This window comes from Colletotrichum graminicola, assembly GCF_000149035.1.
Source record: "Colletotrichum graminicola M1.001 genomic scaffold supercont1.57, whole genome shotgun sequence".
In the NCBI taxonomy this organism is placed as follows: domain Eukaryota; kingdom Fungi; phylum Ascomycota; class Sordariomycetes; order Glomerellales; family Glomerellaceae; genus Colletotrichum; species Colletotrichum graminicola.
In genome coordinates, this window is record NW_007361061.1 from 49,797 (window position 1) to 71,837 (window position 22,041).

The 22,041-nt window shown below is 56.3% G+C and overlaps 7 protein-coding genes across 7 annotated transcripts; 3 read left to right on the plus strand and 4 right to left on the minus strand.

The window, feature by feature from the left end:
- Positions 1-201: 201 nt before the first annotated feature.
- Positions 202-928, plus strand: GLRG_10162 (NADH-quinone oxidoreductase; the record flags this gene model as incomplete). Its single annotated transcript, XM_008100847.1, has 2 exons — positions 202-356; positions 478-928. 2 exons carry the CDS (start codon positions 202-204, stop codon positions 926-928), a joined length of 606 nt encoding a protein of 201 aa, XP_008099038.1.
- Positions 929-2,083: 1,155 nt separating this feature from the next.
- On the minus strand, positions 2,084-4,951 carry GLRG_10163 (HECT-domain-containing protein; the record flags this gene model as incomplete). Its single annotated transcript, XM_008100848.1, has 7 exons — positions 2,084-2,183; positions 2,245-4,264; positions 4,322-4,455; positions 4,515-4,620; positions 4,677-4,715; positions 4,778-4,803; positions 4,917-4,951. 7 exons carry the CDS (start codon positions 4,949-4,951, stop codon positions 2,084-2,086), a joined length of 2,460 nt encoding a protein of 819 aa, XP_008099039.1.
- Positions 4,952-8,622: 3,671 nt separating this feature from the next.
- Positions 8,623-9,385, minus strand: GLRG_10164 (RNA recognition domain-containing protein; the record flags this gene model as incomplete). Its single annotated transcript, XM_008100849.1, has 3 exons — positions 8,623-8,872; positions 8,953-9,209; positions 9,281-9,385. The coding sequence occupies 3 exons, from the start codon at positions 9,383-9,385 to the stop codon at positions 8,623-8,625; spliced, it is 612 nt and encodes a 203-aa protein (XP_008099040.1).
- A 1,829-nt stretch (positions 9,386-11,214) lies between these two features.
- Positions 11,215-11,861, plus strand: GLRG_10165 (uncharacterized protein; the record flags this gene model as incomplete). The annotated part of the gene is made up of 2 exons (XM_008100850.1): positions 11,215-11,558; positions 11,612-11,861. 2 exons carry the CDS (start codon positions 11,215-11,217, stop codon positions 11,859-11,861), a joined length of 594 nt encoding a protein of 197 aa, XP_008099041.1.
- Positions 11,862-13,579: 1,718 nt separating this feature from the next.
- GLRG_10166 (uncharacterized protein) lies at positions 13,580-13,804 on the minus strand (the record flags this gene model as incomplete). The annotated part of the gene is made up of 1 exon (XM_008100851.1): positions 13,580-13,804. The coding sequence occupies one exon, from the start codon at positions 13,802-13,804 to the stop codon at positions 13,580-13,582; it is 225 nt and encodes a 74-aa protein (XP_008099042.1).
- Positions 13,805-15,007: 1,203 nt separating this feature from the next.
- Positions 15,008-15,622, plus strand: GLRG_10167 (uncharacterized protein; the record flags this gene model as incomplete). The annotated part of the gene is made up of 2 exons (XM_008100852.1): positions 15,008-15,121; positions 15,239-15,622. The coding sequence occupies 2 exons, from the start codon at positions 15,008-15,010 to the stop codon at positions 15,620-15,622; spliced, it is 498 nt and encodes a 165-aa protein (XP_008099043.1).
- Positions 15,623-17,702: 2,080 nt separating this feature from the next.
- On the minus strand, positions 17,703-19,661 carry GLRG_10168 (uncharacterized protein; the record flags this gene model as incomplete). Its single annotated transcript, XM_008100853.1, has 1 exon — positions 17,703-19,661. One exon carries the CDS (start codon positions 19,659-19,661, stop codon positions 17,703-17,705), a length of 1,959 nt encoding a protein of 652 aa, XP_008099044.1.
- Between the last annotated feature and the right edge of the window lie 2,380 nt (positions 19,662-22,041).

The following is a 22,041-nucleotide window of genomic DNA, read 5'->3' on the forward strand; positions in this document are numbered from 1 at the left end:
CTCCCTCCACATCAACCCCCTCGAGCCGGTCTGCCGAGCACCGGATACGCACAAAACTCCTTCGTGGACCGCCCGCCACCATCGAATCGAAACTCGTAGTAGCCTTCTACGATGCAATTGAGGCTCTCATCGCCATGATGGTCCTGTACATCGGCTAACCTCAGTTGGTTCCCACGTGTAGCGAAGCCGACCGCGTCCGTCATGCCCTTCAGAATCGCCGCCGCCTCCATCTCCTCCTCGTCACGAAAGGACGCCAGCCCTGCTGCTGCGCACTCGACCGGCCTCATCAAGAAGGAGCGCAAGGAGGTCCCTCTGCCTAGCCAGGAGGGCACCAAGGGTGTTATGCAATACGCTCTGTACGGGCCCCCTCCCCTCTTCCAAACACGCCCGACTGCTTCGAATCCATGCCCGGCATCGAAACCATATCACTTTGAAAATCAGATGACTAATATTAGTTCTTTCTTCCCCCCTTCACAGTACCTCCCTCGACGTAATAACGAATTGGGCCCGTCAGTCCTCCCTCTGGCCCATGACCTTCGGTCTCGCCTGCTGCGCCGTCGAGATGATGCACCTCTCCACGCCCCGCTACGACCAGGACCGTCTCGGAATCATTTTCCGTGCCTCCCCTCGTCAGTCGGACGTCATGATCGTCGCCGGCACCCTCACCAACAAGATGGCCCCGGCCCTCCGCCAGGTCTACGACCAGATGCCCGAGCCCCGCTGGGTCATCTCCATGGGCTCCTGCGCCAACGGTGGCGGCTACTACCACTACTCGTACTCGGTCGTCCGCGGCTGCGACCGCGTCGTCCCCGTCGACGTTTACGTCCCCGGCTGCCCCCCGACCTCCGAGGCCCTCATGTACGGCATCTTCCAGCTCCAGCGCAAGATGCGCAACACCAAGATCACCCGCATGTGGTACCGCATGTAGAGGCTTTCGCCCAAAGCAAGCAAGTCAAACGAGCGAGTTGGGAGGAAGGCTTTGCGGAAGATCCCGACCCAGAGAGAGGGAGAGAAAGAGAGGGAGGGGGGAGCAGCTGTCTTGGTCGTATCTGTTTGTAGGGGTGCCCTTCTCGTGGCCCAGCATGTGAACAGCCCGGCCCGAGGAAAGAGCCAGAGATACACCAGGCACGTTGGAGCCGACCTGAGTGAGGCTTCGTTTTGTTTTGTATGCGGATGTGCGTGCGCGGGCGTGTGTGTATGTACATATGCGGAGGATCCATCGCTAGACGACCGCGGGTGGATTGTAGATTACAAGTTCTGCTTCCGTTTTCCCCCTACCATCATGCCCGGTCATTGCCGTTCGACAGTGACGATGATGTACTTCGGGGTGCTCCACTTTGATGCTCCACGTTGATGATGCTCGTGATCGAGAGAGAGATGATGATGGTCGCAGCAGCACGAGATGTGTAAACAGATTTTAGTCGGTTGCAGCATGGCAGACAAGGCCAAGTTGCAGAGCACGTCACGCAACCAGGGTGTTTCCCAAGTGAGTCATGTATATATATAAAACTCTGTCTGATGCGGATTCCGCACTAGATTTGTGATGCCCGTTATAATCAAATGCGCCCTTCAAACAATGGCTAGCCCTTCCTGTTCCCTGCCCTCGAGAGCCTCTGTCGGGTCGAGGTCTCCTCTCCAGAACAGATATTAATCTCCCCTGGCTGCGACTCAATTCGCAGACGTCTAGGCTCCTGATGCAAACTCACCGCACCCAAGGAGCTTTTGGTACAACACGGCCGCTACTTCCCATCCTCTCCTGCTCGTACTTTGCCGCTTTCCGGCTCGAATCGCTTCCTGTCGTCATCACTTCCCACAGCCCTCCCCGCATGGAGATAAGAGAAACGAAGGTTTATTCCAAATATCCCTACCGCACGCCAAACATCCGAATGAATTTGATGCTGCAAATTTCCACACTAACGAGCTTCGAATTCTGTCCCAATCCTCAGAGACAAAGTGGGCCACATGCATGATACGCACGCCTCGAGTCAAAACAATGCCTGGCTACTGTGTAAAGGAGGTGCAGGTCTTGATTGTGCTTCTGTGCTGCAGAAGCATTCACGCGGGTCGGTAAGAATGTAGGCATCTATTCTTGACCGAAGCCCATAGTCTCCTCAACAGCAATTGTGAGCTTCTGCTGCAACATCTCGAGACTCTTGTATGGCGGCAGGTCCAAACGGTTGAAACTACAGAGTGAAGATTAGTACGTGACAACGGGGTTAAATCGAGTCCGGAGTGACAACTTACCATGTGTGGGCCTTGGGGAGGTTGTTGATTTCGCCCGCCTTCTCGATCGTGAACCTTCTCGGTCCATCACTGCCCTGGAGATCCTTGAAGCCGTTGACGGGGATACGAGAAGTACCAGTGGCGAACTGGAGCAGACGCGACTTCTGCTCTCCATCCCAGGACCGGATCGTCTGCCAGAAGAATTGGATAACCTCGTCCGACTCAGTGTAACCACGGTAGTCTGTGTGCTTCTTCCAATCGTCGACATCGATTTCGGCAATACCACCAATGAGCAGTTCAAGCTCACGTTCGTCGAAGACATTGACAAGGTCCTGAGGGATAAGCTCATGGAAGCCGTCCTTGAACGCCTGGAACTGCTCTGCAATACGCTTCTCAATTCTCCACTTGACCATGAGGTCAACGTATTCCTTCTTGTTCTCGTTTGTCACATCGATATCGCGACCGCCAGGGATGAGATCCTCGACAGTCATGACGCCGAAGCGCTCGTCTTCCGTAGAAAATGTCTGCTCGAGGATTCCTCCGGAAATGTCATTGTCGAGCATCCACTGCAGAGATCGGTGGAAGTCGGCATCGACACCCTCCATGTCAGCCAGGGCGACCGGCTTGCCAAGAATCATCTTGTACAAAGCACCGATGAAGAAGGCGTCTAGGAAACGACGGTGAAAGATGGCCAGGCCGACAACGCGGCCGATGAACTTGAAGTAGTTCAGATGCTCAGGGTTGATTCCGGAGTGGGGGTTGATTTGGAGGGTGTAGTTGTCGTGGGCGGAGTATTCGAAAAGGCAGTAGAAGGGGTTGAACATTTCGTGGGAGAGCAAGAAGAAGAATTCTCTGGAAAGACCACCGTAGTCGAGACCGTCTTCACCATCAAACTTGATCATCAGCCGCTTCTTTAAATCAGTGGCAGACTGCCGAGTGATTTCTGCAAACGAGTCCTCGAAAATGTGAGAACGCCGGACCTTGATGTGACATTGCCCGGAAAGGATGCGCATCGCCGGTTGCGAGCGGAAGTAAATGAGCTTCCTCCTGAAGTCGCGCTTGTACTGCGGCACGTTTTGGTCCAGGGAGGACGGCAGGCGAGGGTCGTCCCATGTCGTGGTCTTTGTGTTGTGGTCGACGAAGTACACTCTGGCTGTGTTTGTGAGACGCATCTCCCAGCCGCTTGGCAGAGGCCCCAGCTGTGACACGGGCTGTTGCTGAATCGTGCCGTTCTGGTTGTTCTGTCCACCATACATACGGATATATTGCTGACGGCGGGGGTCGACCCAGGTGGTCGTTCGGGTGTTGTGGTCCACGAAATACGGGCGGCCTTCCGGAGTCCATCTCTGCTCCCACCCGGGCGGCAGCTCGCCGGTGCCCGGGCTTGTCGCCCCAGTGTGCATCATGGTAGAGTTACTCGCGCTCTGAGCGGCGGCGGCGGCGGCGGCTGCCTGCTGGGCTTGCAGAGTAGGGGAGTTCGCGCCCGTTCGGTCCTCTGGGAGGGTTCGGTTCTGATGTCGTTGACGCTCCACTTGGGTAGCTGCTTCGCGGTCGTTCCTCTGTTCCGCGGCACCGGCAACGGTTGGTCTGTTCCAGCTGGTGGTCCTGGTGTTGTGATCGACGTAGTAGGTACGACCCAGGTTATCCTCTCGGCGTTCCCAGCCAGCAGGCAACCGGCCCTGCGCATCTTCGAAGGGGCTGAGGGTGCTGGGCTGGCGTGCAGGGGCTGCGGTGCCGTTGGCAGCGGGGGGGGGGCCGTTTGATGTCATACTGGCTGGTCTATGCGGAAGGTTAACCTGAGAGCCAGGTGCCGGACCGCCGTTCGGGACACCCGTCGCGGAGCCCGGCCTAGCATCAGTTGCTGGGGCTGAAAGTGCCGAAATACTAGATCCTTGCGCCGGCGGAACGAGTGACGGTCGGCTAGACGAGGCCTGCCCAGCTCGAGCGGGTGTGGTGAGGTTCGTGGACAGATTGATTATTAGCTTTCCGTGTACTACTAGGTTGTCGGTCGACTTCTTGAGGTCTCGCGTGAGCATTTGATCTGTGCAACGAAAAATGTCAGTCGAGCCCGCGACCAGTCACAGCGGGGAATTGTTACCATCGGCATCTGGTGCCAGCTCAATGACATCGCCGATTCTGACGTTAATGACGCCAAGGAAACCCTGATCCTTCTTCTTGAACTTCTTTTGGTCAAACACCTGGACTGCTAAAATGGTGTCCTCATTTACGTGACTGTAGCCTGTTAGCATCATGGCATGGATGCGACGGGCGCGATAGGAACTGCTACTCACAGGTCGAAGCTTTCATTCCAGTATGGGTTCAGTGTTCGCTTCTGAGCCGTCGTGGTCTTGGTCTGGTCTCCATTGACAGTGATGACGGCGAAAGGATCGGGAAACCCTAGGCAAGGTTAGTCAACAAGCTGGCACCTTGGGAGGCTATGGGGAACAACGTACGGAATACATCTCGCTTGTACAAGCCATCTGCGGCGATGACTGCGTTCAAGTTAGTTACTGCTGCCGATGCTGCGCATGGTGACGACGTGGGGATGACAAACTCGTTACTCGGAGGTTGGGCTTGCGGCTGAGGGACGGCACAGTTAGCTATCATGGTTCTTTCGGCGGCGATGTCGTCGAGATGACATTGTGTGCAGAGCAGAGCAGAGGAGAGCCGGGAGGAGCATGAGCAGGACTTACTTGGGCTGCCCGGCATCGTTGCGGGAGGAACTCATTTCGTCGCGGGATAGCCAGCGACAACGGTGTCGACTCCCAAAATACCTGTCGTGCTCAAAAGACGGTCGTCTGTTCTTGGAACAAATGAGGGGTTGGGGAGGTTGCGGCGAAAGCGTTTGAGAATGACCGGTCGCAAGATTACGGCGAAATGGGATCGTTCAGCGACGTCGGGAGGCAGCAGCAGTAGCAGCGGAAAAAAGATGTCGGCTGCTGGTATGAGGTCAGGCAGTCCGGATTGGCGTTGACGACGACAAGGACGGCGGCGACAAGCAGAGATGAGGCTGTGCTGTGCTGTGTGGTGCAGAAAGCCCCCCGCTCCGATGAGCCAAGTGGGCTTGGTTTTTTTTGGGGGGGGGCGGCCCTTGAAGTTCCCTCTAGTGTAGAGGTGGATGATAAGGTGACGCGGCGGGAAGGTCAAGCAAGGCTCAAGCACGGAAGGACAGACGGACGGACAGGACAGGACAGGACAGTAAGAATACTACCTACTGACCGGATGGGTTCGAACCAGCGATGAAGGACAGAGGATATTGGACTTGTCGACGAACGGCGAGAGGGGAGAGAGGGTGAAAGAGGATCGACTGGTGGATTAGATGGGGTCTAGAGGTTGGTTGTTGAAGGAAAGAAGATAGAATGGAGCAGGTTTGGTGTTTGGTAAGGTAGTCGCCCCCCCGTCTGAGCGCTTGTCAAACGGTACGTGTGTGCGAGTGGATGTGTCTCCGGCCGGAAGAGAGAGAGTACACAGTAGGTAGGTAGGTAGGTAGTGAAGGTTGTTAGGCGTGATGCGGGAGGTGAAGTAGGCGGTGGGTGGGTAGGTAGGTGTATTAAGGTGGTAACCGGTCGCAGCGAGCCGGAACAAGGTTCAGTCCTGCTCTTTGGGCGTTGCCCGTTGGTGACTGAGGTGGTGGACAAAAGTACCACCACCTGTAGTAGTAAGCAGTGACTGGGCATAGTGATTACGGCACCTGCAGCATGGAGAGGGAGAGGAGAGAGGCAAAACAAGCTGGTGCGGATGGCGTATCCGCGCCTGTTAGTACTTGGCGGGGCCAGGAAGTCACTTTGGGGTACCGGCTGGAAAGCGAGCAGAGGTGCTCAGTCGTCGTCGGCCATCGGAGGGCGGCAGACAGTTGCCATGATCAAGGGGGCATTGCGAGTTAGCACACCCACACCACATTCAGACTCTTCAGATCCAAATACATGCTAGGCTTGTGCTATTGCAACCGCAGGAGGAGGAGTGGCTGACCAGGGACGGGTGCAGAGGCTGATGAGGGAACTCTATCTATCAAAGTAGGTGCCACCTCGGTATTGGCGATGGACACCACCAGGCGCTGCTCAATGCGCTCGCGTGTTCCGCTCTCTACCATACAAAAAAAAAAAAAAAAAGGCGCGGCTTCTCTTGTCTCAATCCTCTTTGCCCTTGCGTTGTTTAAACGTACCTCGCCAAGCAACCAAGAGGCAGCTGGAGTGCGGAGCGCCAGGAGGAAAGCCAAAACAAAGCAACTCCCCCGGGAAGCACCGTGGCAGGCCTCCTTGGGTTTCTAAACACTGTCCTCAATGGCGTTTCGGATGCCTACGACCGTCAGAAAACCGCAAATCCAACAAGCCCCTGCTTCCTACACCGCACCACACCCAGCCCCATCCCTTCTTGAGTCGGCTCGGGTTGGGTTGGGTTGGGGAGAGAGAGAGAGAGAGAGAGAGAGGGAGTAGTACCTCGCTCTCAGAGTACGGATAGATAGCGTGTGTGTGCCTAGGTAGACCTGGCTTCGGGTGGCTTCAGCAATAGTACCTGTCGCTCGGGACGGGGACCCTACCCGGCGTGACCTGTACCCTGGCGGTGCCCGCCATGCCTAACAGCCCGGAGCCCATAAAAACTGCCTGGGAGGGCCCCTCAGTTCGAGCCGTCAAGATAGATCTAGAACCTGACCAAGCGATTGCATGAGCGCATCATGCTCGTTACATAATTTTCCTGTGGCGATTTCGATACCTTTGCTAATTATCATTCGCCTTCCAATCCAACCTTGTACGCCTCTTTCCTTTTCTCTCTGGCCTTGTTATTGTAACACCTTCGCTGAGGAGGGGGGGGGGGAGGCAAGGCCAAGATTTTCTCACGATGGATTTCTCATGTTTTGGTCAGGATTAGAAACTACAAGGAGTCATCCGAAAAAGCTACCTCCGGCGCCTGCCTACCTAGGTAGGGAGAAGGAGGAACACGACAAAACCAGAAACAGCGCATTGTTCCTCGTCCCATCCTACCTTTCCCGTTCGTTTCCCGAACCTCATGCGCTACAGCCACCCTTCCTCTCGACCTACCTATCCCTCTCTCCCTCTGCCGTCTCTAGATATCTTGCTCTCTTCCGCCCTCTCTCTTTGTCTCGCTCCAGTGTCCATCTCGAAAGGTTCACCTCGCTCTCTTCCGGTTTCCCAGGCAAGCAGCCACCCCAGCTAACTTCAGACCCCCCCTTCCCCGTTCGGCGTTCCGGCATGTCAACATGCCTGAGGTTAGAGGTTTGGGAGCACCGAATGGTGCCCGGCACGTCCAGTCCGTTCCCTTCCCTCGCCGCCCTCCATGACGCTCCAGCCAACCGGCTATCCCTCCATCCATCCATCCCACATACTCTCTCCTCTGTGCACACCAGCGAGCACGCGAACGAGAATTCGCCTAGAGCACATGGTATGCCATAAATAACACAAAGTCCCTAACCCAATGAACTCTGTCTTCTGCCCCCCACCCCGTAGTGTCCCTCCAATGAATCGCTGTCCGCCCATTCCTTTTTTTTAAAACCTGCCTGTCTACCCCTAAATCGCAGTCGTCGTAGGTTTGCCGACTTGTGCGCATCGACTTCTAACAGTATGCACGTGCCGCAGACTTACTTTGGCTCTCCCTGGGCCGAGCTATTCTCATCAGGTCCGGTCCCTCGGTGCGAAAAAATGACCTTGTATGGTTGGGTTCAGGGCGGCGATCGAGGCCCTTGCCCGGCTGATGCCCCCCCCCTTTGGGTCGTATCAGATGGAGGAATAGGCACTTCCGTGTGTCAGCTGGCCGTCGGAAACCCCAGAAAGGTGAGCGTTCCAAGGGGCGGGCGGCGGTGCCTCTGCGCCCGGATCGGGCGACTTCGTGGGTCAACCGCGGAAGGACGGCACCGCTAGGCTTGTCCGTCCGTTTTGTCTCGCTGCGAACCCGACCAGGCCGGTTTTCATTGCCATGATCCATTACTTGATGCGCATATGACGTATCATCTGCTATCTTCACCGCAATTATGTGCACCCGGTGGCACTGATTGTTTGTGTCTTTGGCGTCGCCATGAGGGAGCTCTCAGTGTCTCCCCTGGACCGATGAATTGAACGAGAGGGGTGCAGGATAGTCTTCTACCCAAGGCTTGTTTTGTTCTCGACCATAAGTAACCCGTATGCGGACTAATAGTATCGTGTCTCGGACGTCGTTCACCATCCGATATTCCACATCGAGAACAGGATCGCACTCTGTCACCTTTCGCAATGTAGAGTTACATCTCATCGACTTTGTGTACTGGGCCTGACCTATCCCTGAACGCCATAACGAAGCTTTGCCCTTTCCCTACCGGTCCTGTATGTTACAATCGAAGTGATAAACCGTGTCGCATCCACCAATCCCAACTTGACGCCGGGCGCGGGCCTACGAGAGACGTAACCCTGCCTAATAAGGAGTGTATCCTCCTCTTCCCCGGCCACGGTAGCCCCCGCGGTAGCCACCCCGAGGCGGGAAACCGCCGCGCCCGAAGCCGCCACGACCGCCGCGGAAGCCGCCGCGCCCGCGACCGCGGGACATGCCAGGAACGTTGGTACGTTTGGGGACGACCTTGATGTTGCGACCCTTGAAGACACTCTCGTTGAGTACGAGAGCCTGGGCCACGAGGCTCGGCTCGGTGAACTCGACGTAAGCATACCTGAAGCGCGGCAGCATGTTAGCCCCATCATTTATCAACAGACCGGTTCGCGCGTGGCGAGCAGGGAGAGCGTGACGTACCCCTTCGGCTGTCCAGTGAACTTGTCCAACAAGATTGTGACGCGGTTGATGGAGCCGCAGCTCTGGAAGTGAGCCTGGATCTCTTCAGGCGAGGCAGAGTAATCGACGTTTCCGACAAAGATACTGCGGCTGTCGATATCTTCCTTATTCTCCGACAGCTCCCGACTCTGCTGGTCGAGGCTGGCTTGCATCTCGCGCAGTTTAGCTGCCTCCTCTTCCATCTCGGCTACCCGTCTCTTCATCGCAGAGATCTCCTCCTACGATTGTGCTGTCAGTTACCTCCTCTTTATCTGCGAAGCCAATGGCGGAAAAAGCGTCTTGAGCGCACCTCATCGTGGCCGTCTTCCTCGCCGACGCTGTTGTTCTCATTGTTGTCGTTGTTCTCAACGTTGTGGTCCTCCACAGGGGTTTCTTCAGGTTTCACGTCCGCCATGGTTGTGGCTTGAGCGATCGTAGATCGATGTGCTGGTCTGTAGGGAGAGGTGTGTTAGTCGTCGATGCTGAAATGAGCAAAATGAATGGTGTGGCAAGGCAGACGCGCCGTTTTTCTAGACGGCCACAGCCTTGGGAGGGGCTCCCTAGATGGGAGCTGCCCGGGCCAACACAGAGCACCATGGTATGGAATTGGAGATACTCACAGATTCAGAGTTTACCTGACAAGCTCTGGCTCTGCGCAAGATTGATGCAGCAGCGTGTGCAGAGACTGGGGCCGGACAAGGCTGATGGTAAGGTAGAGGTGTTGAACGTGTTCGACAGTCCTGATGCCAAAAATGGGCAGGGAGAAGACCCACGGTTTAGCCGGGGCGCCCCGATAAGAGATAAGAGCTCCAACCCCAAGCTTTTGTTTCGTGGTGGCCAAAGGACGTGGGATAGCTCCGCTGAGTGATGTTGGAAATGATGAGGGTAGTTGTACAAGGGAAGAAATCCGCCTACCCGGGAGAGAATGAATTGTCCTCTTGTGGTGTTCGGGGTGACGCTGGGGGAGGTCTGGACGGCGCGGTCGTGTATATGATAGAATGCAATTGCTTGTCTGGCGGGGTCGTGGAGCTTGTCCGCACCTGCCGCTCACCGCGCCTACTCTAGAGATCTAGCGAAAACAAGTCGAGTGACTAGTACAGTACAGTCACATGATCAAGGATTTGGGCGAGTGCTACTAGAAAAGGATATGCAATGTTTGTTTCAAAAAACGAGCGCCCATTTTCATCAGCTGGATAGGCAGTTGGGCTTTGTTGCGCAAGTACCTAACCCTGTCAAGGTTTCAAGTATATCTGTCGGCAACTAGGTAGCTTATGGCTCTTTTGGATCGGCGATAGAGACGGTCATTCACGTTGGTGAGAAGAGGTCGGTCAAGGCCCAGCTAGACAGATCGGGATCTACTCTCCGCGACTGTTTCCCTGTACGTCCATCATCAGTCTTGCTTCGATCAACTGGCTTTGGCTTCGAGACAGTTGCTGCGGATTTTTCTCTCCCCCTCACTCTGCTGTGCCGGACTTGGGCTTCATCTCGATCGACAATCATCTCTTAAGTTCAACATCCGAAAGCTACGTCATGCGCCAACCCTGCCCGACGTTGCAATGCGAATTCCCACACGTGCTATGTCATAGCGGGGGAGCCTGTGTTTATTGAGCGTCAAGCGGGGGAACCACAGCAAGTTCCCTGCTCCAATCTACCAAAGTCGATCGCGACCGTGTACAAGCCCGCAGACCGAATCCCTCCGGCCCAGCTTCCGCGTCGCTCAATCCTTTTCCGTTTCAGTGATCCACCCAGGTCCGTACTCCGACAGCCAACGACTGAAAATCACCGGCCGAGCCGCTCGACCGGCTGGACGACGTCGGGCTTCCGACGTTTGATCACGAATCCGGCCACGTCCCGAGTCCGTCTACGGCTTCCGGGCTAGAGCGTTAGCTGAAAGCCGACCGCCAAGGAGGTGTCATTGAGCATTAGTCAGCAGTTCTGCAGGATTTCGGGACCTGAGCCGCCTTGTGCGCCAGTCGTCCGTCAGAGTCCACGTGCGACGTTGCTGAAGGTGCACCGCGTCAGCACCGCATCGCCGGGTTGCCGGCTATCCTCTCGGCCTCAGGTTTTGTATCACCCTCCCTTCCTGCGTCCGCTCACTGCGCGCGCGCGAGAAGATCCCACCCGGACAGGCTGCGATCGCTTGTTCCGCACTCGAGAGCACTGTATTCAACGGACCACGTATCTCGGACTACTACATAGCCTTGCTATCCCGTACCTCCATCTGTGACCGCCGTCTTAGCAGCTATGGCATCTGATGAGGAACCGAGCAGACCTCTGCTTTGGTCTTTCTCCGGGTTCCGCGAGAACAGACGGCCGACGCCCCTCAGTCGACAACTCAGCCAGTCGCGGATCAGTCTTCAGGACATGCTCTCGTCTCGGAGGAAACACTACGTCATTCTCGCCCTGGTGTTCCTGGACGTGGCGACGCTCATGGCCAACATCTTTGTGGAACTCGTCGCCTGCGATATGAAGCGGGACGACGAACCGTGGGTCAAGAGCACGCGCCAAGGCCTCACCCTCGCCGGTCTTGTGTTCAGCTGTGTGTTCTTGGCAGAGCTGATTCTCTGCGTGACGGCGTTTGGGTGGAGGTGAGATGGATACTGACGTCTGTCGCTCAACATATCTGACCCCTCCGTTCTAGGTACTTTCACGACTGGTTTCACGTGCTGGACGGCCTAGTCATCGTGGTGAGCTTCACCGTCGATGTGCTCTCGCATGGCATCGTGGAGGAGATTGCGTCGCTCGTTATTGTCTTCCGTTTGTTTCGGTTTGTCAAACTCGTTGAGGAGATGAGCATGGGCGCAGTGGAGAGGACGGAGGGTCTCGAGGAGCTGCTGGTGACCCTCAAGCGAGAGAACGGGGAACTGAAGAGGCAGCTGGCGATGCGATAGCCCGAGACTGTTAATGATGTTGGATGGTGATGTGCGCCCCGTGGCGATTGATACCCGCCAGGGACTGCACTAATGACGAAGAAACGATCCGGCACAAGGGACAGCTTTTTTATATGGTTTGGGCGTTGTGGCATATTGCTTGAGATCGGCAGCGTTGTGCGAATGAATGAAACACTGCTTTTACCGGAACGCGCAGCTATTGTGTTGCAATGAAACCCACCTTGCGGAACGTGCTTCAAGATTCCAGAGCACGACGAGGCCAGCCACATCCAAGCGCTTTGGATGCGAAGGAGATGCAAATGCCGTTGCAGGGAAAGCCTCGGCCCTCTTTGATCCGTGATGACATTGAGCATATCAAACGGGCCAGTGGTGTTGTCTCCAGCTCTACGACGAGCTGCAAACCGATAGACAGGACTGGCCGAATATTCGGTGTTCGATCATGAGATTGGGTGTCACGGCTGGAGGTCGGGTCGCAGCTTTGGTGAGGGGTGATACGTCGCTGGTAAAGTTCTGTATACGATGCAGCACCAGCCGCCTGTACTGCACCTCGTATTGCTGCTCTTGCTTGCAGATGCCGTATATGTATCCGTAGCGAGGCAGTGATTGGGTCAGGAGACAACATTTCGGCGTCGCGCCCCACCTCTCACCTCTGCCGTTCCTATGTCCTGGCTAGGCGACGGAAGCGCATCATTGGATACCCCATACAAACAAACGAGGGGAGTCGCATGAGGTAAACGCGCGAGTATTGTACATACAGACGATGGCGGTGAATGCGAAAGGAGCGGGAATGTGGGTTCTCAGTCACCTCCAACTCCAGTAGTTCATACTATGGTATCCGGCCGAAGTTTTACACCCCCTGTCAGGTATCTTACTCTAACGCTCACCCCCCAGCTTATTTCAGTAGCGGGCATTACAGTACTGTTTACTAGCCTAGCCAGCTGGGCTGTGTGGCGATATTACATAACAGGGGGCCTTTTACTTTCCCCTGCCACCCTGTATGTATAAGCAGTTTACAGATAGATATACAAGTATATAGAGGGTGGGAGTGTGTGTGTGTGTGAGTGAGAAAGCATGGCGTATCCTGCTTACACTCATAAGCTAGGGCGAATGAGCATGTCTTGAACAACGGGGCTCCGAGAAGCCCGGTCCTGCACTCCACAGACGGAGACCACAAGGAGCGCCCGCGGGCAGACCCATAGTAGAGACGACTTGAGGCAAAAACAAAGAAAGCGGCCAGTCAAAAGCTCGTTCCAACCTCACACGCCCGTTCCCATTGTTGGCTTGGTGCAGGAAGAGGAGGTCAAAGCCTCCCGACGTCAACGGACGACAGCTGCGCCGTCCGTCTTCAGATCAGATGCCGTTCTACTCTGCGAAGCCTGACTCGGCGGGGAATCGTGCCGGGACGAACGTCCGCCGGCTCTCTCTATGTCTTTCTCTCTTCTCCATCACGCGTCTCCGGAGCATGACTTGCAAAAGAGCGAGCATGCCAGAAATACCGGCGCTTGTACGGAGTATCGTCGCTGCAATGCAACTCATCCGTTGCGAGCACAGACGCCTCCTTCTTCTTTGAAGCCCCCCTGTCCACTGCCCCTTGCTCCCTGTGAGAAGCCAGGGGTAAAGGGAGGGGCCGGAGGAAGCGCAGCCAGCATGGTCGACCAATGAGAGGCCCGTCATGTCGAATCGAGCCTCCACCCCCTGGCCTTCCAGCCGGAACGAGATTAGACCTCATCTCGACGGCCGGGCTCCATGTTCGCGCGGCCGGTCGTTCCAAGCTGGTTTCCATGGCTTTCTTCCGTTCTATGCTCACCAAAGTCGCACCGCTGCAACTGCACAATATATTGGCCGAGACGGCCGGCGGTAGAGGCATAAACGGAGGGAGCACAGCGGATAGGGACGCCCATCTGCCAAGGAAAACCGTCCGGGCTCAACTTGAGGGCCCCCATGTCGAAGAAGACCTGGGCCAAGTCTACTACCTACCATACGATGGTAGTAGTCCTCAGCCCTGGTCGTTCGGTCTTCTGCCAAGAATCTCGAGGCATTCCCCAATCGTCAACGAGGCCCCGTTCCCCTGACATCCTCACAGCCTGGGGCTGGAAAGCTGTAAGGATAGAGAAACCCAGACATATAGCAAGCATTATGCACACTACACACCAGATGCGCACGAATGGTTGCCCATCCATCCATCCTCCTCTCCACTGCTCTGGAAGCAAAGGACGGGGGATTGGCAGTGACAAGGAGGTCGCGGAGACTCTCCTCCTCGGTCGTCCTTCCAGCGGGGGCTTGACGCCATCACCATGTTCCGGTGTCCCCGTTCCCAATAATTCGCACTCTCTTCTGTTGCGGTTGTGCGGGATACTATGCTGCCGTTGCTCTTGTCTCTTCCGCCCTTCTGCACTGCAAATGTAATATCTCGGCCACAGTGCCTACCACGCCTATTCCTCTGTACTTGGTAGAACACGAAGGGGGGGGCAAGCTTCATCAATCTCCGCAAAAGTCGAGCCTCAAGCCTCAAAACAAACCCCTGGTGGTCACACCCCCTTCCTCCTCCACTTTGTTGGCTCCTTGACCCGGAAAGGAAAGCAGAGAAGAGAAGAGAAGTGAAGAGGGTCTTGCCTATCATAAATCCAATTCACTAGCGGCAGTGCGCCACTGTTTTCTTTTTTGGGGGAAGGGCCCGCCTCGGCTTAGTCCGGGGGGTAAGAGAGGAAGGGGAGGCGGCGTCCTCTGGCTCCTCGATTCCCTCCTTCGTCCTAGCCTTCCCACCCCCCAACATCCCGGCCTGCAGATGGGCGCCCACCCCCAAGATCGTACGGATACAACGACAGTGATAAAATTGCGCCGTCACTGATAATGCTATGGTCCTTATTTAATATTCCCGCCCCGTCCACTGTGCCTCGTTCCTGACCTTTCTTCCCCTTCCCTTTTCTCTCCATCCCGTTAATAAACCTCCGCCAATCCACTGCCCACCAGCAGCATATTCCATCCTCGACAAGCCTAATTCCCTCGCGCTTCGTCAATCCCATTCGCTACAAGTCCCAGGACCACTTCGCTCGTTGGATTCGTTGTATATCCAAACCGTCGCTCTCGATAAGAAAAGAACAAGACCCGCAATAATCGACCGAACCCGTCATCCACAACATTCCACAATGCAGTTTTTCTACCCTCTCGCCCTGGCCCTCGCCGCCGTCGCCGCTGCCCAGGACGACAAGTGTGACGCCGCCCCCATCGTCGAGGCCTGCCTGACTAGCGAGAACGCCAAGGTATGCTCCATCCATCCACATTCCGCCCTCCATCTTGAGGTGATGGCTGGGATGGCTTCTACTCTCTTCCCTCCTCCCAATGACCACGTTTTGCTTACACGACTCCCACCACTCTAGGTCAATTCCTGCAGCCCCACCGACTACGACTGCCAGTGCGCCGGCTACCAGGCCGTGGCCACCTGCTACAACAACTGCCCCAACGACCCCCGCGCCTCGCCCGCCCAGAACCAGGTAACCATCTACTGCCAGCAGGCCTCCCTCTACGGCTCTGCCGCCATGCGCAGCAAGACCGAAGCCGCTGCCGCTGCTACCGCCACCGGCTCCGGTGTCGCCTCCGTCTCGGCCTCGGCCACCCCGACGAGCACGGCCGGCGATGATGCCGCCTCCACTTCGTCCTCCGCCACCGCCTCCAGCACCCCCAACATGGGCGTCGGCCAGCTCGCTCGCAACACCGGAGGCGTCCTCCTCGCCGTTGCCGGCGTCGTCGCCGCCGTTCTGTAAACGGACGAAGACAGAAAGAGAGAGCGTGATCCCTCCTCCTTCCACATGACGAAGAAGACGAACAAGGCGGGTGAACCGGACCGGGTTTTTTCCGTTGACGAAAGATGCCCGAAAACATTCATGTCACTCCAGCGGGTTAATGTTATGGTGCTAAGGAGATTTGGGCTTTCCAAAAAGGAAAACGGGATTGGTTTCCGATGCATACTATTGGCGGGGACAAAGCGAGCGGCAAGTCAAGCCGACACCAAGGGAAAAGAGAGAAACCCGCAGGATGTTTAATGGGGTTTCAACTTTTGTAATTACCTAATTCCACCCTTTCATGATTTTCATGGACAAAGCGCTCCTTGCCCCCTCCCCCATGAGATGAAAGAGAAAGAAGAGAGGAAACAAAGCAAAACAAGGTCTACGAGCCAATCAAGTCGTTTAAACGCGGTGCGCCTCCTCAGTGACTGGGATTGTTCCGGGACCTCTCCAGACTTCATAATACCTACACGTCACCGGAAAGGGGCCTGCTTCTTCATGCGCGGGCATACCATCAAAGAGGAAGCGGGGGGAGGTGGTGGTGGTGGTGGTGGTTTGCCAACGAGAAAAATTGAAAGCTGCATGGGGGACACCCCAACGTCGGGCAGAAAAAAAAAGACGAAACAAATACCGGAGAAAGGGAAGGGAAAAAGGGAAGAGAAGATGGACGGGGTGGATGGGAGTTGACTCAGCAACGTCCGTTGATTCATCCAAACCAGCGCCCTCCTCCCCCTTCTCGCCTTCCCGCGCGTGAAACATCAGCAGCTGCTCTCTACGGAGTAATACTACCCTACGTACAAAATTGCCATGCATGCATATAAAAGCAGCCGCGTCGAGCTCATGCGCACCTACACCACACCCCCCACCCTCTCATCACACCCCCTTCCCTCTCTCGAACAAAACCCAGGGAAGAGAAAAAAGAAGAAAAAAAAAAGAACAGCATGAAACAAAGAGAATAACGAATAAAAATGTCTCTCTCACTCGCCGCTTCGTTTGGCCCGTATCAGTGCTGTTGGGGGATAGATTGGTCCCAAGCCGTGCCTTGAAACAACTCGCGCGAGCAGCAGCAGCAGCAGTAGCGGTAGCGGTAGCAGAGCAGGGTGTTGGGCTGCTCGTCCATTACCCCACCGCCGCTCGTAAACTCTAAACCTGCGCGCGCGGAAAAGTGTGCGGACCAAAATCGACGGACTGACTCTCGGCGCGATGAGAGCGGGAGGGAGTATTGTCCGTTTGACGTCGGTGGGGAGCGCGCCATCCGGCCGGTGATCTTCATCAAGCCGCAGCGCGCACACACCCCGAGGATCGTCGGCCAAGGCCTCAAAGAGTCAGCACCAAGCAGTCAGTGGGCGCGCGCTCTTCCGAGATTAAGGCACGTCCTATCAAGGTCATTCACAAGCAACTCATACGGGGCGGGCAGTAAGTAGTAGGCAGTGGTCACTCAACGTGACCTCGTTCGTATCATATTTTTTGTTTGTTTGCAGTCATCAAGCCTTCGTCTCCAATCGCTATGATACAACACGGATGGTCCCTGAATCCTACAGCCGGCTCGTGAGCGTTGTACGCCTCCCCGGGACACCATCTCCCTCTTCTCGGGTTTCTCCCGAACCCATCTCACTCCTCGGGGAGGGTATCGGCCCAAGGGGAGTCAAGTTGTAACAGTATAAAGTCTACAGGCAAACAAAAAAAAGAAGAAAACAAGACAAAAAGTACGCAAAAAGGCAGACGCTTCCCAACAACCGTGACGCCCGGTTCATATCTCTAACAAGTGACGTTATCATCTCCGGCCACAACCATCACCGCAGCCTGCTTTTTTGCCTGTCCCAATTGACCCCTGGTTGCGCAGGGTCGGATAAATAAAAGATAATAGGAGAGAAGAGAAGCTTCGTCAACTAAAGGGAGTATGTGTGCGCAAAAGAGAAGAAGAAAAAACAGTCTTGCTCGCCGGAGAAAGCAGTGAATCCAAAGGGGTCTGGCGGCAAGTTTGAGGGGTTGCCTCGAAAAAAGAAGTCCTCGTGCGAAAGCAGAACATCGTGGGACGTGGGAAAGAATCGCAGAGACGCTAAACTTTCCGGGATCGCTTCGCGCTCTCGTGTACAGGGCCAACAAAGGTGACGTGCTTGTTTTCGTCCTTCTTGAGGCGCATGGCGGCGCCGGAGCCGACGCTGCTGGGCTCTCGGTGATGGGCGAGAGGTCGACCATCGTGATCCTCATCGAGAGTAATCTCGGCAACATCAGACACCGACTCGGCGTCCATCCGATCGCTGACTTCAGACTCGGACGACCCGTCGTCTGAATCGTCGTACTCGCCATCATCGCTCACTAGCGAGGGCGCGTTGTTGCTAACCAAGGTGTTCGGGCTGAGGTCAACATCCATCTCGACGTCCTCATCACGAAGCATCATCATTCTGCGACCATCATCCTTGTCAGGACTGCTCATGGGCGGCGAGGCGAAGCCCGTGTGAGGCGACCTGCCCTTGCTGCTTGCGGGCCTCGTAGACGATGTCAGAACAACGGGGGGTACAGGCGCTCTTGCAGGCGTGCGCATGGCGGTAGCGGGAACACGAGCGGCGGGCGCAGCAGTGCTTTGAGGACTGCTGGGGCCGGTCTCGGTCTCTTCCGAATCCTCTCCTGGCGTCGCAACGTCTTCCATCGACATCTTCTCCTTGGCATCGCTGACAATGTCATCGAGGTTGCCGTCGAAGTTCCTGCTCTGCATGAGTCGCGAAAGGAACGGGGTGTCGGCTGACGGAGTGAAGGTGTTAGTCTTCTGCGCAGTGGATTTCGCTGGCGCAGCCTCCGAGGATCCGCTGGGAATGCCTGTAACGCCAGGCAGCTTGCCTTCACGGTACATCTTGAGGGAATCTGCGATCCTAGAACGCAAAGCAACATAGGCCTGCTGGGTGGACATATCGGACTGAGCGAGTGGGTGAACCAAGCCAGAAGCGACAGCGGTCGACGGGGTAGGCGCCTTTTCCTCACCAACGACACCGCCACCTTCGTTCACCTCGATGGGATGGCCGCAATGAACAGCCGCCTCTTCATGGCTCTTGAAGTCTCGCCTGTGGGCGATTCGGCAGTGGTTGATGAAACCCTGCGTGCTACTGAAGTTCTCTCGGTTGCAGTCCAGACAAACGAGCTTGACAGTCTGGCCGTCGGAGCGCTTGAGAACACAAGGCCCGGCCTTTTCCTTGGGTTGAGGATAGCCGCTAGAAAGAGACTGCAGCTTCGGGCCGCCCAGACCCCGCGCCGAGCGGTTCTTATTTGTGCTGGCGAGGTCAGACATGCTGTTTCTCGTCGTCCGTCCCTCCGCCGAGCCTCTGCTACGGGCAGTCTCGTGTACGGGGTACCACTCCGGCTGCATGCCGTCAAACTTGGGATCGGGAATGAGCCACTTGGCATAGTGTCGGGCGTAAGGACCGTCGACAACTCCAAAGGGCGGGGCCCATTGGGGGACAGGCTCTCCCGGACGGGTCTGCAGAACAGGACCTTTACCATTGCTGATATCCAGCATCTGCGCCGGGGTGGGGAAAGCGGTGGGATACGGAATCAGATGGCAGCGGCGCAGTTGCTCAAGAGCGACCTGGCATTTGGCCAGCTCTTGGTTGATTAGCCTCAGCTCGTTATGCTTGAGCAAGATCTCCAGACCAAACTGGTACTGAATCGCGTCACGGGCGTCTTCAATGTCGTTAGTGACTGCTGGAGAAGCAGCAGGCGCAGGTACGGGCGGCGGTGCAGCGGCATCACAAGAAGGCGCGTCAGCAACGGAGGGACTACTGCTCTCCAGCCTAGCGCGCTTCAGAGGCTGTTCGCCGGCGGCGGTAAGCGCAACATCTGGCGAGGATGAACCGTCGACGCTGGACAGACGCCTTTTTTGAGGACTAGCCTGAGATGACAGCGACGTCGTCGGTGCAGGTGGATGCGGCAGAATGAACTGGTGCTTTTGGGCGAATGACGGCATTGGTTGGGTGAGACTGAGTGTCGTTTCGCTTCCCCGCTCTGAGCCCCAGAATCGGAACATGAGCGCGATGTGAGTGGAGGCGATGAGATGAAAAGTCGCGAGACGGGCGGCCTGGCGACTTTATGCGACGTTGGGGGTGAGGCGGCGTGGCGAGAAGAGGCGCAAGGCAACGACAGACAGACAGGCTGACGAGGTTGCAAGGTGTGGCAGTGGCGGACGGGCCAGGCAGCTGCTGCGACGTAATACGTGGGAGCCGGGAGGAGGCGGAAACGCTGAAGTGCAATGGGGATGCGCCGACGAGAGGTGCGACGGGGGGGGGGGGGCTGGCGTGAAGAGTGGATTCCCCAGACAGGTCGGGTCGGGTGTGAGCCTGCGGTGTGGCTGCTGCGGGCGTGGGTGGACGAGTACGAGGCGACGGGTGTGCGGTGAGCAGTGCGTTGGTTGGTATTGGGGCGAGCGACGGGGCCGGAAAAGGGGTGGCAGGGGGCGAGTGCGCACGATGATGTGGCCGGGCGTCCACCTCAGCAAAGGCCGAAAAGCAGCAAGAGTGAGAGCGAGACGAGAGAGGCAGAGAGAGAGAGAGAGAGAGGCCTCGGGAGGCGAATGGGCGACCAAAGGGATAGGATTGCGCCGGGTCGCGCAGCGAAGACAACGACGCAGAAGAACCGAGAACTAACAAAAGCCTCGATTTGGCGCAAGAAAAGGGAGGGAAAATGAATGCGCGAAGAGAGTTGGGCGAGCAAAGTGAGATGGAGCGACGCCGTGGATTGCCGTCCAAGTGGTATGGACGAGTGATTTTGGTGCGGTTTTGGGGGAGAGGAGGAGGTTGTTTGTGAGGAGGATGAATTGTTGGAGATGGGAATGACAGCGGAAGAGTGAGAATAAACCGGCAAGCTTGTCAGGAAGCTTCCTCCTGGCGGGCGACGTGCGCGACTTTGGTGGGAAATTGGCCTCTGGGGTGGTGATTGCGAGTGCGGGTGGGCCTAAGATGCTTGGAAGGGGGGGAAGGGCCCAGAGTCGATGAAAGGTAGGTAGGTATACGGATAGGTAGCTAGCAAAAGCAGCCGGCCAGAGACGGGGAGAGGGAAGATAGGTACCTACCCAGTAGGATCAAGACCGGGGGGTGTGTGGACTGAGACTGGGGACTGGGTGATGTAGCGGCTGGTGTGCCAGGTTTCGGCTGGTGCGAGTGGTCCTGTTTCTCGTTGCTGATTGTTGTTATTGTTGATGGTGCAGCAGATGCGGTACACGCGTTGGCGGGCGGCGCAGGCAGAGGCAGGCAGAGAGAGCAAATAGGAGAGCGAGCTAGCTGCCTTGGATGGATGGATGGGACTTTGGCTGCTGGCTGGCGATGATGTGAGAGGGACCGACTCGACTGACTAGGAAAAGAGGAAAAGGCAATATTGCGTGGACAAGTATTGGATGCAAGGGGGGAGCATAAAACGGGGAGGAGGGGGGCGTAGGGTGTGGGGGTGTGGTGTGGTGTGGGTAAGAATTGTGCACCGAAACGCGCCGTTGATTGGCTGTTGAGACGGAAGAAGGAGGTAATGCGCCTGTTTGGTCTGAGCCAGGCGACAAACACCGGCTGCCAGGGAACAAAAGAAGGCGAGCGAACCCAAGGAAGGGAGGTGTGTGCAGGGATAATATGATGGGACCACCACCACTGCTACATAGCACAACGACTGCGTGCTAGATAGTGTAGATAGGTAATGTAGGTACTCCGTAGCTATGCCAGTGTAACAACACGGCCAACCATCAATGACACCCGGACGGGTCGGTCGCCAAAAAGGGGACGCTGAGAGAGTCAGGAATGAGGACTGAGAAGGACTGGAGCACCCGTGGGTCGGCACACTGACGAGTTTTTGAGTCTGTGATAAAGTAGCACTAGATAGTATAGTTGGCTGGTCGGTTGGTTATAGTGCAATCGTGCAAGGTAGACTGGCAGACTGGCAGACAGCGGCAGCGCACTGAACTTGCCCTGCGTGAGACGGGTGCTCGAGGACTGTGTGCGTGCGGGTACGGCGGTGCGCTGCGGTGCACTGAGTTGCGTTATCCACTGTGAGAGGGAACTCTATCTGGAGATGGGACGCCTGTTCCTTCCAACTGCTTCCCTCGTCTGTTTGTGTGTCCGCGCTTGGCTCAGTCTTCCAGAATTCAGAGTCTTGCGCATACGGTTTTACCGTATCCTGTCGTATCGGATGGGACGATAAGACGGACGGGGGGCCTTTGCAAGCTACGCTGCACTGTGTGTTTAATCGCCGGCCCGAAAATAGAACGGGACTGATATGCAGTATAGAGCCCTTGCAGTGGGTGCGCCCGGGGATCAACGTAGCGGCACAGCAGCTATTGTGGATGCTTGTTTGAAAAATAAAATAAAAATAAAAGGGATCCCCCCCTATTTCGTGGTGATCGAGGAAGTCTAGATAGGAGGAGAGCGCGA